Source organism: Oryzias latipes, chromosome 10 (assembly GCF_053564925.1).
Source record: "Oryzias latipes strain Hd-rR chromosome 10, Olatipes_Hd-rR_3.1".
Lineage (NCBI taxonomy): Eukaryota > Metazoa > Chordata > Actinopteri > Beloniformes > Adrianichthyidae > Oryzias > Oryzias latipes.
The window spans coordinates 33,398,084-33,413,748 of NC_136246.1; the positions used below are offsets into that span (position 1 = coordinate 33,398,084).

Consider the following 15,665-nt stretch of genomic DNA (forward strand, 5'->3'; position numbering starts at 1 on the left):
TTTGTAATTGCTAACAATTCACATTTAAGGCTTATTTTCCTTTTTTTGTTTTTTTATTTTCCTTTTTTTAAATAAAAAAGCCAGAGTTCTGCACAGTTTCAATAGAAAAATGTAACTTTACTTTTACTTTGATTAATAATTCAATTTTAATAAAAAAGCATCGAAACCTTGATATAATGGGGGAAAAGTCATGTTTGGGATTTTCCAGGTTATTAAAATTGTGTCATCTTTTCTCAGTTTTTCCCCCAGATTTCAGTAAATGTGGAAGTCAGAATCAAAACAGACCAAAAGCTGTGTTGACGTGTAAGTAAATAAATCGACTTTTATCTATGCAAACAGGAGTTTAGTGTGACCAATGGGGATTTGGTTCGGGGGGCGTGATACAATATATAAGGAGAGCAGGTGTGTGTGTGGGATGTAACACTTGGCCGTTTCCGGTTTTGCGGTGTGTCGTGTCGTGGAGTTGCTGTCTCTGGTATGTGTTTGTTCTCACATTCATATATTTAGTGTGTTTAACGTTTCACCTGTTTCTTTCTTTGTGTATGTCACATTATTGTATGTCATCATCTTTTGGTTGCAGTGCCGCTGCTTTGGTTTGACAATATAAAAATAAAAGGGCTTGAACCTTTCTATTGTCTTCGCTCTTGTTTCTGCCGTCGTGGCACGCACCTGCGGAGGAACCGGCTACATTTGGCGCTGTGAGCAGGACCGTTGCGTTACTGAGTGGAGGCGGCCGGAGTCTGACACGTAAACCAAAGCAGCGGCTGGATCAGGTGTTCGGTGGCTGACGTCATCACGGGATTCCGGGGATTCCCTTTGCCGCTGTCGTCATGGAGGAGCTGTGAGCGGAGCTGCAGGCCTTGAAGGACCGGATAGCTGTGGACAAAGCGACCATGGACGCCTTGCGGAACATGAATGACGCGTTGACTGAGAAGCTGCGGGAGCAGGAAGCTTCACCCGCTGGGTCTGGTTCGGCGGCGGCGTCCCAATTGGACGGAGCAGCAGGTGGTTCGTCATCCACTGGGCCGAAGGACTGTGTCATTTACCTCCCTAAGGAGAAGAAATGCCGCACTTTTTCCGGGGGTTCGTGTGCGGACTTTTACGAATGGCTGGATGAGATTAACTCGGTGTTAAGTTTCCGTCATTTTCAGCAGAGCGAGAAGGCAATGTATATATATGACCATCTTGGGGGCGAGGCCAAGCAGGAAATAAAATACCGGTCTTCTGCAGAAAGGGCCGACCCGGATTGTGTGCTGGCGATATTAAAAGAAATTTATGGACAGCCGTCTTCGTTGACTCGCCTGCAGAAGCTTTTCTTTGATAGAAAACAACGTGACGGGGAAACGATCCGTGAGTACTCACACGCGCTCATGGCAATCATTGATGAAATCAACCGCTGTGAAGTAAATTACACTTGGTGTAGTGATTTTGCCTTGCGGGATCAGTTTGCTGAGAATGTGCGGGATTCGGTTCTGAGACGGGAGTTAAAGCGCATCATCCGCCAGGATTCTGCCATCTCGTTTTTCAACCTACGAAAGGAAGCTTTGCTGTGGGAGGATGGGGACGCGACTGCGTCTTACAGCCGACGTAGAGCTGATGTGTGTCAGGTTGAGGGGGAAAAGGAGGTCCAGAATGTAAACGTGGTTACAGCTAAGCCGGTTGTGGATCCAAATGCAGAAATGATCAGCCTTATGAAGCAGCAACAGCAACAAATTACTGACTTGGCTAAGAAGGTGTCAGATTTGTCAGTAGAGATCGGACAGACAGCTGGTCGGGGGGTCCAACCACGGTTCGACTCGGAAGGTAAACCCATCTGCTTTAGGTGTCAGAGGGCGGGGCATATTGCTCGTCAGTGTAGAGGGGCAGCACCGGGAAATAAGACCGTTTTTGCATCACGTAACGCTTCTGGTCGTGGAAACTCGGGCATTGTTGGCGAGCAACAGGGAAACTCTCTGCCCCTGTGGTGATGAGCCCAACTACAGGAGGGGACGTGATGGGCTCTGAAGCAAAGAAATCTGACATACTCGAGGTTGAATGTTTAATTGGAGTTTGTCCCACTGTCTATGTTTTCATTGGTGATGTACAGGTGAAATGTCTTTTGGACACGGGTTCAAATGTGTCAACAGTCACTGAGTCATTTTTCAATAAACATTTCCGTCCGTCTTTGAAAAATTGTGAATGGCTTTCACTCTCTGCCGCAAATGGTTTAAGTATACCTTATTTGGGCTATTTTGAAAGAGATGTTCATGCATTTGGTGTCACCATAAAAGGTAGAGGGATCCTTGTGGTCAAAGATCCAGAGACAAACCTTATGAGGCAACGTAAAAACACTGTCCCCTGCATTTTGGGGATGAACGTGATTAAGTGTTTTTATGAGAGTGAAGGCCATGGTTATGAAACGCGCAGTCATTCGGTCCCTGATGCATGGCAAAATGCCTTCAGAGTTTGCCAGTCTCACCAGGTTGGTTCAACGAACACTTATGTTTACTCCACTGTTCCTTTTACTTGTCCAGCTGGTGTACTGTGTTTTGTTCCAGCAACTTTACAATTTGGCCACTCCTCCTCAGATGCTTTTGCTCTTGTGGAGGCACTTAGCGCGGAAGAAGGGGGATTGCCAGGGGAACTGCTTGTTTCCAAAGCTTTAGTCCCTATAGACCATGGCCATGTGGCCATCCCAGTGCTTAATGTTGAATGTTCAGATGTGGAGCTTCGGCCGCAAAGCCGACTATGCTCATTACATTGTGTGGATGTTTTGCCACTCGGTACATCTGGCATCAGCTTTGAAAGTGTCAGTCCAGGAGAAGAAAGAGTTGTGGTACAGGAGCATGTGGATGTGAGGACTGAACAGCTGACTGCGGGATCAGAGGTGGGCAATCTTGACCTAAAGGGACTTACCGTAGAACAGACCAGAAAGGTAAGGGAGCTTTTGAAAAAACATGAGGATGTTTTTGCAAAATCAGAATTAGACCTGGGATTCACTAACCTGATAGAGCATGAAATCCCTGTCCTGAATGATGCCCCCATAAAACAGCGTTACAGACGGATTCCCCCTAGTCAGTATGAAGAAGTCAAAGCACACATTACTCAGTTGTTGCAACAGGACATCATCAGCGAGAGCAGTAGCCCGTATTCGTCTCCTCTCGTTATAGTGCACAAGAAAGACGGTTCACTTCGGCTTTGTGTTGACTACCGTCAACTAAATGCAAATGCACGAAAGGATGCTTTTCCTCTTCCGCGGATTGATGAGTCTTTGGATGCTCTTCATGGGGCAAAATGGTTTTCTACCCTCGATTTAGCTAGTGGGTACCACCAAGTGGGAATGGCTGAAAAGGATCGCTGCAAAACAGCCTTTTGTACACCATTTGGTGTATTTGAATTTACACGCATGCCATTTGGGTTGTGTAACGCTCCGGGGACCTTTCAGCGATTAATGGAGCGATTATTTGGTGACCAGCGGTATCAGTCCCTTCTGTTATATTTGGATGATATAATCATCTTCTCCTCTTCTTTTGAGCAACATCTAGAGCGTCTGGATCTGGTGTTTTCCCGTCTAAAACAGTACAATCTTAAAGTCAGACTACAAAAGTGTTCCTTTTTGAAATCTGAAGTGGCATACCTTGGACATTTGGTTTCAGCTGCCGGGGTAGCTACAGATCCTGACAAAATTAAAGCTGTTGTAGAATGGAAGAGGCCAAGCTGCTTAAAAGACTTAAAGTCCTTTTTAGGCTTTGCAAGTTTTTACAGGAGGTTCGTAAAGAATTTTGCCAAGATGGCAGCACCTCTCCATGCCTTAGCCTCATTGCTATCTACAAGCAAGGGTGGTCGGCCCACAAATGGGTTTCAGCAATTATGGGATTCCGTATGTGAGGAGGCTTTTCAATGTTTGAAAAAGAAACTCACTTCGGCACCCGTTCTTGCATATGCTGATTTCTGCAAACCTTTTGTTCTGGAAATAGATGCGAGTCACCAAGGACTAGGGGCTGTTTTATCACAAGATGTGGACGGACAACTCCGACCCGTGGCTTTTGCCAGTAGGGGTCTTAGATCTTCGGAACGGAATATGGAGAACTACAGTGCCATGAAACTAGAGTTGTTGGGCTTTGGCAGGCAGATCAAAGGTGCTGATGCTCTTTCTCGGCAGTATGTGGGGCAACAGGAGGCACATACAGGTTCAGTCGGTGTGCCTAACACTAGCTCCACTACCAGTTTTCCCACTTTGGACGTTAAGGCCCTGGTGAAGTTGCAGTCTGGTGATGGTTTGATCTCTACCTTTAGGAGGTTTTGGGATCGGGGTGTGGGGCCAAGCCGGACAGAGAGGCGTCAATTATGTCCCAGGGCAGTAGAGCTGTTAAGACAATGGAAGCGGATTGTTGAGGTGGATGGGGTGCTGTATCGGCAGTTTTGGGGACAGCGTGAAGGGCAGATCAGGCAGATCATACTGCCAGCCATTTTGAAGGATGAGATACTCAATCAGATGCACACCGTAGCTGGGCATCAGGGAGTAGAGCGAACCTTTAAGCTGGTCCGTTGTCGGGCTTACTGGCCTGGGATGTACAGAGACGTGGAGGCTTTTTGCAAGACTTGTGAGCGGTGCATTGTTTCTAAGAACCCTCACCCACAGGTAGTTGCACCTCAAGGACATTTGCTGGCTTACCGGCCATTGAAGGTTGTGGCTATGGACTTCACAGTGTTGGAGCCCTCATCAGACCGGCGTGAGAATGTCCTTATCATGATTGATGTCTTCTCCAAGCCCCACTCTGTACAGTGGGACCACACAGTCGTAGTTCATTACGGTGAACATTGCGGATTGGCCCAGAGGAGTCGACAGGCGCAACCGAGTACACAGGCGAATCCCCACCCAGACGCTCCAACACTTTATGGGGGACAGGAAACCACACATCCTGAATTTTATGCCTCCCGGGAAACCGCCTGTTTCTTACGTACACCAGCTGGCCCGGCAGCAGGGATGCATCACCCCCTACATGGCCTGCATAAGCACGACGAGCTTCTGCCGCTTGGTCCAGATTCTGGCCCGCCTGCTGATAAGCCCAACGCAGTCGCTCCTGATGTTCCACCACCCAAGCATGCTCGTCACCCTCAAAGTCTTCCCTATCCTGACCCAGCCAAATATCGAAAGGCCTAATGGGGGCCCTCCCAAACATCAGGAAATATGGTGAGTAACCTGTGCTATGGTGTTCGGTGGTGTTATACACATACAGCAGCTCAGGAAGGTATTCAACCCATCGTCTCTTCTGATGTGGATGCAGTGTTCTCAACAGGTCATGTAGAGTCCTGTTAAAGCGCTCACACTGCCCGTTTCCCTGAGCATGATAGGGGGTCGTTCGGCTTTTCCTGATCCCGTATACTTTACATAAACCCTGCACCACATCTGCTTCAAAACACCTACCCTGGTCAGAGTGTATCCTAGAGGGGACACCATAGGGCTGGATCCAGTGCTTTACTAGAGCCTTAACAACAGTTACTGCACGCTGATCACGGGTTGGTACTGCGACAGTAAACTTGGAGAAGACATCAGTCATGATAAGGACATTCTCACGCCGGTCTGATGAGGGCTCCAACACTGTGAAGTCCATAGCCACAACCTCCAATGGCCGGTAAGCCAGCAAATGTCCTTGAGGTGCAACTACCTGTGGGTGAGGGTTCTTAGAAACAATGCACCGCTCACAAGTCTTGCAAAAAGCCTCCACGTCTCTGTACATCCCAGGCCAGTAAGCCCGACAACGGACCAGCTTAAAGGTTCACTCTACTCCCTGATGCCCAGCTACGGTGTGCATCTGATTGAGTATCTCATCCTTCAAAATGGCTGGCAGTATGATCTGCCTGATCTGCCCTTCACGCTGTCCCCAAAACTGCCGATACAGCACCGGCTACATTAGACCATCATTAGACCTTCTTTTAAATCAACAGAATGAGTAAATGTATTTTAACTGTGTAGTAAATATGTGGTAGCTGTCCAGTGGTTTGCACAAAAGAAAAAAAAAGTACATCAAGTTGGATCAAATGCAGTCTCTGAACCACAGAAACCAGGAGGACCTCCTCACTTCTCTGAACTCCTCTGATCATTTTGGAGTCTTTAGAGGAGAAACTCATTGATCATTTCAATTCCAGTTGAGTATAACTACCCAATACTCTGATCTTTAACTTCAGCTCTGCCTTGTTGCACATAATCAGCTTCTTGCCTCTTCACTTCTCCAAACCGGTCCGACTGCAAAGATCTGTGAACCGTGAACGTTCAAAGAAGGAAAAACTTGGCAGGAACATCAAAAACTCAACGACTGAGTAAAGAGACTTTCAGCCATGTTGTTGGTTTAGAGAGAGGAGGCAAAGCTTGAGGAGCAGAGAGGAAGATGCTGAGGTTCTCCTTGGGAGAGGGATCAGGAATGAGTCCATCAGAGGAGCAGATGATGGTAGAAGTTCTGGAGATCCATGCACACATGATGATGTTGGTAAAAGAATGCTGAGGTTGGAGCTACCAGAAAAGAGGAGGAAGAGCTTCTAACAGCAGTTTTTCATTTACTCCTGATTAACAACGATTTGAGTAAAGAAATACTGAGTAACACAATTTTCATCTGAATTTCCTTTATACATGTCCTCCATCATGAAAAAATGCCTCAAGAACGTGTTGAAAGACCAAAAATATGATTTTAGTTGGGGTGGGTCTTTAACGCATCAAGATTCTGTTGATGTATTGACACTGACCAAGAAGGAGGGTCAAAGGGTAGTTTAGTTTAGTTTAGTTTAGCAATCAGCTGTTGAATTTTAGAACTGATTTTATGTTTTGTACAATTACCCATGTGAAGCCCATTCAGAAACCTGTGTTGTAATATTGGGCTATATAAATAAAATTGAATTGAACTGAAGCTGACATGAAGTGTTTTCCTTTTATCTTTCATTTTTTGGCTCTTTATATCACATGTTTGACTTTGTATATATTATTTTATTCTTTGATGTTTTAGTTGTGACTTTTTGTCTTTTTATTTATATTTCTCTTCTCTCATAATTACGGCATATTCTTTTAAACGTGTTTTTTCCTTTGGCGGAAACAAACCTCCACTGTGCATCTATGAATGTTCTGTTTATGACTCTCGAATTTGTGCATTTGTCTGTTGTCAATAAAGTTTGATATCAAAAGACCCGCGAGCTGCTCCTCGGCGGAGAAGGAGGAGGTGAAGAAGAACCAGATGGAGAAGAAGGAGGAGGAGGAGGAGGAGAACCAGCAGGAGTGGCGGAGGACTCCTGAGCACAAAGGCCTGTAAGGAGCGCGCGGGAGTGAGTTTCTGTGTTTCTCCCGCTCGTTTTCGCCACTAGCTTAAAACAGTTAGCTTGTTGTTTTCACTAGTGAACCACTCAGGAACAGGACACGTTCCTATGAGAGGATCCCTAAACTGTAAACGGTATTTTACTCTGCTATACTTTGTGCTTGAGTAAATTTGAAAGTATACGCAGTACTTTTACTTTGCTACTTTTGGGCTATTTTAGACACGTTTTTTTTTTTAGAGAAATGGGGAAATAAAGGTAATCACAGCAATGGATTTAAAAAAAATCTATATGATTTACTTGTAAATGTAAAAGCCTTAGAGTTATATTTTAAAAATATGATTACAATATGGTAGTTTTTACCTCAACTTTACAGTCTTTATGTTCAACTTTTTAAGCTTAACTTGACAATGTAGTTTTATGGTATAAAAATTAAATAATTTATTTTGGCCTTTTTCCTTATGTTCAGTATTCGATGCACAGCAAATCTTCATTAGAAGTTATTTCCATATTATCGTAGGTTTTTTTTCTTCTTAAATTAAAATAGTTGAGTATTCACAACTATGAGGCTGTTGTCTAGCAGTAGAGCGGTTGACTTCTGATCCAAATATTGCAGGTTTGATTCCCGCCTTGTCTGCCCACATGTCGAAGTGTCCTTGGGCAAGACATTGAACCTCACATTACCTCTGGTGGAAGGCAGCTAAGCCGCCATCAGTAGCCTCAGTTACATGTGCAAAATGTTTTGATCGGGTTGGAGTTCAACCGTGTACATGGGCCCAGAAAAACTCACCGCTCCCCCAGGGGATGGGTCAAATGCGGAGAAGAATTTCCCCATTGTGGGATAAATAAAGTATCAATTAATTATTATTATCTTGTTATCTATTTCTACCAGCTTCCTCCCACAGTCCAAAGACATGCTTTATAGGTTCATATGTCATTTTAAGTTGTCCTTTTGACATGAATGTGTGGTAAACTGTCTCTGTGGCACTTGGACGGACGTTAACTGTTTAGCGTGTACCCTGCTTTCACCCAACACTAGCTGGGATAGGCTCAAGCAACCCCTTGACCCTGATAGTGATTTAACCCTTGTACTATCCTAGACACTTTAACATTGGGAGTGGGTCATCTAGACCCACTAGACAGTGCTCTGAACCTTTTTTCTTTAATGATTTGTGATCTTCACTGGTTTCCATGGATTACATGAAATCCTCTTCACCTTTACCCACCTTTGTCATTGGTAGGGAGAACACGTCAATGGTCATCTTGACCCAATTGGATAGCACAAGGGTTAACGGGTTTCATAAATGTTACAGTTTTTCTCAGTTGCTTTAGTACAATTCTCAGATCAGAATTGAAACAATTTGTACAAACAGCAAAACACTATGGATTTCTTGCAAAAGCCTGTAACTTGCTCAAAATCTTTAGTTCATCTCTCAAAACTAAGTCTTAATGTCATTGAACATATCAGTGCCATCAGAATGTCAAGTCCTTGTGTCGTTGTCTACGAACAAGACAGTCAAATGACTTAGTCATGTTGTCAATATAACTGTGTACTTTAAAGGGAGGTTCTGATGTAAACTATGGCTAAAGTTTGGATGACAATTATTATAAAATGGAAGTTACACCTTTTTTGTTTGATTGCAAGAGACTGGACAAGATTCACATTTAGACTTTTATTGTTCATATTGTAATTTGTTGACAGACCATGTCATACCAACATAGAAAAAACCCACTGCAAACAGTAACACAAAGGGAAAAAAAGATGGGACAATATTCTGTACAACAGTACAGGCAGTGCAGTAGGAATTGGTGTGGTCTTCCTACACCTCTTGTCGTTCCTGTATGTTAGGCCACAAATTCTCATCCACATCACAGCGAATATCCTCTCTTGCAATGCAGCGTGGAAAGAATCTTTTAGAGTGTCTTATCCAGCCTCTGCATGTAACATGTAAGATGTATGGAAATAAGTTTGTCACATTATGACAACTTGGTCAACCATTTTGCAGTGAATGACTTATACGATGAAATAATGACTAGGTGTTTTGAGGAGTAAGACTATTGCACAGTGAACTATATAATACATTTTGATCAACATGACATAAACAATTGATATTGTAGCAAAGAGCAGAGAATTGTACATAATCATTTGCATGGATGTCCCAAAGCAATTGCAACTTGTTCAAAGAAGTGAGAAACGGCTTATATGATGTGCACAAGTGACATCATGATGTGAAGACTGAACAAATAGTTTTGGGAATTTCATTCTGATCTGAGAATTGTACTTAAGCGACTGAGAAAAACTGTAATCCATACATTTGAGCTGCAGTTACCAATTTGAAACAGTGGGTGTCAGTATTGCTTTTGTCTTTTTTTTGCTTGTTTGTTTTGTGAATAAAATTTCAAACACACTACTTTACACATTTTTGAAATGCGTAGATAATCAAATGAAAGTGACCACAGCAGACAGGTTGATTTTAACAAACATTTTTTATTAGTGGAATGCATTTTCTTTCCCAAAAAGATTCAGTTTTGTTGGTGAGACTCTGGACAGTGACTGGGCTTCACATGGAATAGATGACATGCAGCAAAGAAAAACAGCGTAACACATATTTTACATTCTTAACTTCTGCACCCTAAAATTATTTAACTTTAAACTAAACAAAAAAATAAAATAAATCTGGGAGAGGAACTTTGTTATTTTTTAAAAATAACATAGTCTGCATGACTTCTGTGTATGTGTTTGTGGTTCTGGGTCTTTCTCTGCGAGGTCACATGATCAGAAACCCTCCGTTTGTTTTTTTCGGGCTTGTGTGGACAACAGAGTAGCTGCCAGTGTAACACGCTCTAGTGCAAAAAGACTGGAATGTGTAGAGTTTGATCCTCACAGTGGGAGTGGAAAAGGACTTGGAGAAATCACAAGTCCCATAGTCGACTTCCACAGGTGGAGCGGCAGGACTCGGCATAAGAGAAATGTTATAAAGTCTGACTAACGAGAGAAACGGAGCGAGAAGAAGAGGCTTCGCTGTGGGTTAGAATATCTGGGCTCTTAAAACTAAAAGATGCTGGGACAGCCCCCCTCCCCCCATTAACATTAGAATGGAGAGAGCATCCGTCCACCTCCACCTCCTAAATACATAACCTAGCGTATGCCCTAAAGACGCTGACGGCGGGGTGTTGACACAGAACAGACTGAAGCAGAATGGATTAAAACACAACTCCAGGACGAGCAAAGACATGGTGGATGCTTGACAGTACCTCCACCCCCACACACAGACGACAGAGTTGTAGCCCTTTTCAGAGGCGGTCCACGGGTGGTGGCGCCTCCACGTGAGTCCAGGTTTACATGCAGAGGACGTATGGCTGTAGTTTCCGCGAAGAGACGCCAGGATCTGACCCTTTCCTCCGCTAATTTTCAGGCAGGTGGGAGTCTGAGCTGACTTCATGCAGGTAAAGGGGGCTTAGCCTGGAGAGAAACTGTGGAAGTCCCAGTGAGGAGCAGTATGTTGAAGCAGCAAAACACAATCTGGGTGAATGTTCTCAACAAGATGCTCCAACGGCGCGTTAAAAAATCGTCTGGCTCCTCCCACATCTACAAAACCTGATTTAAAAAAACATTTTGACCGCACATGCTCTCTTCCCCTAACCTTCTACTATATAATAAAAGCCTTTGAGCTTGATGTCCTAAAGCCAGATTGAATAGAGACAGAATAAAAAGCATCATGCTGTGACGTTTTTCTATGATTATTTCTTCGTTCCACCTGAAAATGTTTGCATCTGGTTCTGACGACAGTGTTTCCATTAAATTCCCCATGAGATGCGTTAAAAATCAAAATTGCATTAAAAGTGAGGAGTGGAAGTGAGAACACGACAAAAGAAAGATTTGATCCTTCAGTATGTCGGTCTGTTACTCATCCTGTACAGAGAAGAAATGGACGGTCTGAACAGTCCAAGTGACAAAACTAACTAAAGTATGATGTTTAAATGTGTAAATGTAGGCATTTTAAAGACTTCTGGGAAAGAAACTGTTAAAATATATTTTTTTAAATCTTTCATTCTCTGCATGCTTGGAGGTTTTAATTTTGAGTTAGAATTAAGAAGAACATTTGCAATAATTGTGTCTATAATTCTTTTTAGTAGATTCTTTTCAAATAGTTTGTTTATATAGAAACAATGTTATCTTGGAAGCTAAACTGTGTATTAAAGCCTTCAATGGATTAGTTCAGTAAAAAAATGGGGGTGGTCTTAGAAAAGAAAGACTAATGGTCTCAGAACTGCAGGAGAAACTCAGATGAGCTGAGAAACGTCTACTAGATCAGCCTCTAAGGTCCAGTTGACCTGAAGAACCCTGTGAGAACATGAGCTGGAGGACTGAAAATCTTCAAACATAGTATTTTTTTTAATTTATTTATTTATTTTACATTTGGTTTATTATTGTTTCTAAGAAATATTTGCATGCTCAACATTTAAATGGAATGTGTTAAGTTTTGTGTGTGTAGTTTTTATGTTATTTTTTAAGACATGGCACATCTAGGAGGCCTCTGCTTCTGCACAAAACAGCTTCAAGACAAATTTACATGTAGGATCAACCAGGACAACATGGTTTCACATTACAGACATGTAGAAAGACACACATAGAAACACACCCTTACGGTACACGTTTATCACATTAAGACATTTCCGACAATGGCTTCTTTTTTTTCTTTACGTACATTTTCTTGATGTAAATGTGTTTAAGCAATTTTAGAGAGGAAAGGGAGAAATGTACAAACAAATGTCTAAATTCTGACTTTATGTTGAGGTTTTTTTGCACAGAAAACAAACAAGACAGTTCAACTTCAATGTTCATACTTTTTTAACGCTTAAAGTAATTATTGCGATCTAAATAATATGGCTTTTTCTAGTGAAGTCCTATCTGAACAAGAAAATAAAATAAGTTTTGCAGTGCGTATATCTGCGTATATATCTGCTGAATGTGCCAGCTGGATCAGTTCCACAATGCACCTTGGGTATTTAATCAAAAAGAATCTATTGCGTTGAATATATTTTTTACAACAATATAAAGAAAAAGCTAGTTTAGTGTTTTGTTTGTTAGATTAGCAAACAAAATGTTTGCTAGATGAGCCCATTCTGCTCACTGTGTTTGCAAAAGTTTGCAACTTGTTGGAGAACAAAAATCAAACAAATTTGACTTGAAGATGCACAGATTATTCAAATCTCTGAGATCCTCACACACTGATGCACAACTTAGTCTGCACTCACCTGAGTCTACGTAAATGTTTTTCCCGACTTTTCCTAAAGTTTTCTTTTTTTAAGCATATCCCTATTACCAGAAGCGAAAGAGAAGATTTTGGGAAGACTCTTTTTTTTTTTTTTGGGACAAACTAATTAAACATTTACAATTCTAATGACTTGAGGCTGATTTGTTTATATAAGATAATTGGGAGTGCCAACAAAGGGCTAAGACCCCTTTGGAAACTGTTGTAATTTTTGCATCCACAGTAACTGATTTATTCTGGACGGGAACATCGTCAAACCAAGTGGACTAGGAATCACTACAGCCACGTTTCCACTGAGCGGTATGTATTTTCCGGTCTGGTTAAGAATGGTCCAGGAAATTCAGGGGAGCATTTCCACTCAAAGTTGGACCATCACGTTGCATGCAGGGTGAAGGTAACAACAACGTCATCCAGCAGCTCAGTTTTTTCCTGCTTGGCTTTTGGTTCGTCGTATCTACAAAGCATTTCATGCTGTTTGAGAGAAGATTGCGGGCGGCGAAGAGGAATACAAGCATTTTCCTGGAACTTTCTTTCTTTCAGCTAATCAACGGGCCTTTACAGTAGCTCCACCCTAACCGTTCTATTTTTCAATAGACCGACAACCAACGGGAGCCTAAAAATGGTAAGGTTCACTCTGGCTTAATGGATTTGTTTCATAATGGACAGGCTCAAAATACCGGTCTGGTCTGGACCGTACTGTACTGCTCGGTTGAAGCAATCCTTTTTTATTCTATTCCACACTCAGCTGTTGTTTTGCTGCCAAGAAGCTGCTTATCTGTCATGACATCTTTCTGCTGGGGGGGCGGTGTCAGCCTTATTTTTATATTCTTATGTTTGCAAAGAAAAGCAGGTTCCGCAGAATTGTTCTTAAATTGCTCAGCCAGGAAGGATCCACACAGAGTTTTGATGAAGCTCAGAGAAACCTAAACATTTTTCTGATGGACCTCTTTCCCTTTTAGCTGCCTGAACATTCGACACTTACAGCTTGTTGAATTAATTCACCGCTCAACTACCCGGATACTCGGCTGCTCTCGTAAACTGTTGATGGTGGAGCTTCAGTCGATTCATAAGATAAAGGAAGCATCTGAGATCTCTTTTTAAGCCATGCATGCCATCTACGATCATCTCGGTTCCTTATTTTCCCATTCTTGTCCACTTGGCGTTACAGCTTTGTGTTGGCAACTTTCAGGTACACTGAGAGCAGCAGGGTTTAACAGCAAGTGTAGATAAAGGAAGTTCTAGCAAAGGGAATCAGATCTTTGAAATTGGTGCAGATGTTTTTATAGTTGGGTGCTTTATGGAACTGGTCTCAGGTCTTTCCTTGTTGTTACCAGTAACTGTCAGTAAATGTAGTATTCTCACTACCTAGAATGTTTTCTCATGCGATGGATCTACTCAAAGATGACGCCACAGCTCGGTTCTGTACCTTGGTGATCCGATTGTTTTTAGATTCTACCAGAGCCGTTCTGGTAAATTTTGCAAAAGTGTCAGAATGCTAGTTGGAATGTTTTTTCTGGCTGACTCTGAGCTTAAGTGAGAGCCGGTGCACACAGGTGAGTGGTGACAAAAAAAAAAAAACAGTAGGTCTCAGCAGGGTTTCTTTGGTCTGGATTTGTAAGATCTTTAAAACTGAAAAAAAAAATGGCAGAAGACAATAAAGTTTTATCTTCAGGTTCTTTCTATTGAAATGAATTGGCAACACGTGAAGAGGAATGTGGAGTCACATCAATTCATGCTTTGATTGTCTACAGCAGTGGTCTTAACCCTGGTCCTCCAAGGTTTTTTACGCTCTACTTACTGCTGATTACCTGGACCAGGTGTGTTGAGTTTTTCTGTAGTGGAACCACCTGGCTAAGGTAATTGGCAGGACAGGAGGGGGCTGGGAAGAGGCAGGGCTCCAAGTTTGGAGAAGACCACTGTGACCACTACTTTTGATCGGTTTTCTTTTGATGCTCTGTGGATCTGGACAACTTTTTTCCAGAACTTTCTTGTCTTTTCACAAAGGAGTTCAGTCTATGATGGCAGTCTAAGCTGGTAAACAACTGGCAGTTCAATGAAAGTACTTTAAAACAACGTTCAGAACTGGATTTCACCATGAATCTGGTTTGAAAAAGACTTCTTGAAAAATCTGATGGATATTCTATGATCTGACACAATATTCCAAAACAAACTCCTTGCTGTTAATGGCATGAAGGCACGTGTCTTACAAACCTAAACGCTGTTTTCTAACACGAGGCCCTCCACCAGGCGATAAAGGTAGAAAACGATCTGTATGGTGTGGAAAGCAAAGTGGCAGTGTCATTTGAAGAACAAAAAATAACAAAACCCTCTTTCCTTCGAAGGATTCAGCTTCTCCGTAATGCAATAAACCGCAAGAAACATGCAACCAGCGGTTGACAGATTTAGTTTCAAGGGGAAGGTAGAAAAGGACAAAAGAAAAGATCTCTAAAGGCAGTGTGCAGCCTCTAAACGTCAGACCCCTCCCTAAACTTCTACTAACTACAATCAAACCCTTCCTACTTAGAAATACCCCAAATAATTCCACCCACAGGCTTTCCTTCGTCAACCAGACCCCAAAGACCCCGGCCCAGAGCAGACCGGACCCCTCTCTCAGGGTTCCTTTGATGTCTTTCGGTTTCTGTTTTACTTCTTGAACATGTCCTGTAGTGGTCCCGGCAGAAACTTCAGAACCGTGTCGAGGATGCTCTCCTCGTCTTCCTCCTCGTCATCACCGCACCCTCTCGGGATTGCCTTCTTCGGGCGGGTCAGAGACCCCTCGCAGGCCTGTTCCATGGCAGCTTTCTCCTCTGCCTCCTTCTCCTCCTTCTTCTTCAGCCCATACTGGATGGAGAGAGTAAAGAAGTCTAATCTTTTCTGTGGAAAACTGTCACGTCTAACCAGCATAGACTGGGAGTGGAAGCTGGATGATGATGGGAAAGCTGTTTGGTAAAAACACTTCAGAGCGTGTTCTGTTTGCTGCACTGATGCTATTTCAGGCAGCAAACAGCAGTGCTGATTAGACGGAGCTATTCTTGGCATAATGAGGGTTTAGTTTCAGAAGCTCCTGACAACGAGAGCCGGTCGAACAGCGTCTTTCTAAATATACCGCAG

The 15,665-nt window shown here is 42.8% G+C and overlaps 1 protein-coding gene across 1 annotated transcript in view; it reads right to left on the reverse strand.

Annotated features, from left to right (window-relative positions):
* Positions 1–12,565: 12,565 nt before the first annotated feature.
* cplx2b (complexin 2b) overlaps positions 12,566–15,665 on the reverse strand; it is a 50,928-nt gene continuing 47,828 nt past the window's right edge. Inside the window, exon 4 of the mRNA XM_023959414.2 lies at positions 12,566–15,395. Within this exon, the coding sequence (XP_023815182.1) occupies positions 15,198–15,395 (198 nt within the window). The 3' untranslated portion in view covers positions 12,566–15,197. The remainder of the gene's footprint in view (positions 15,396–15,665) is intronic.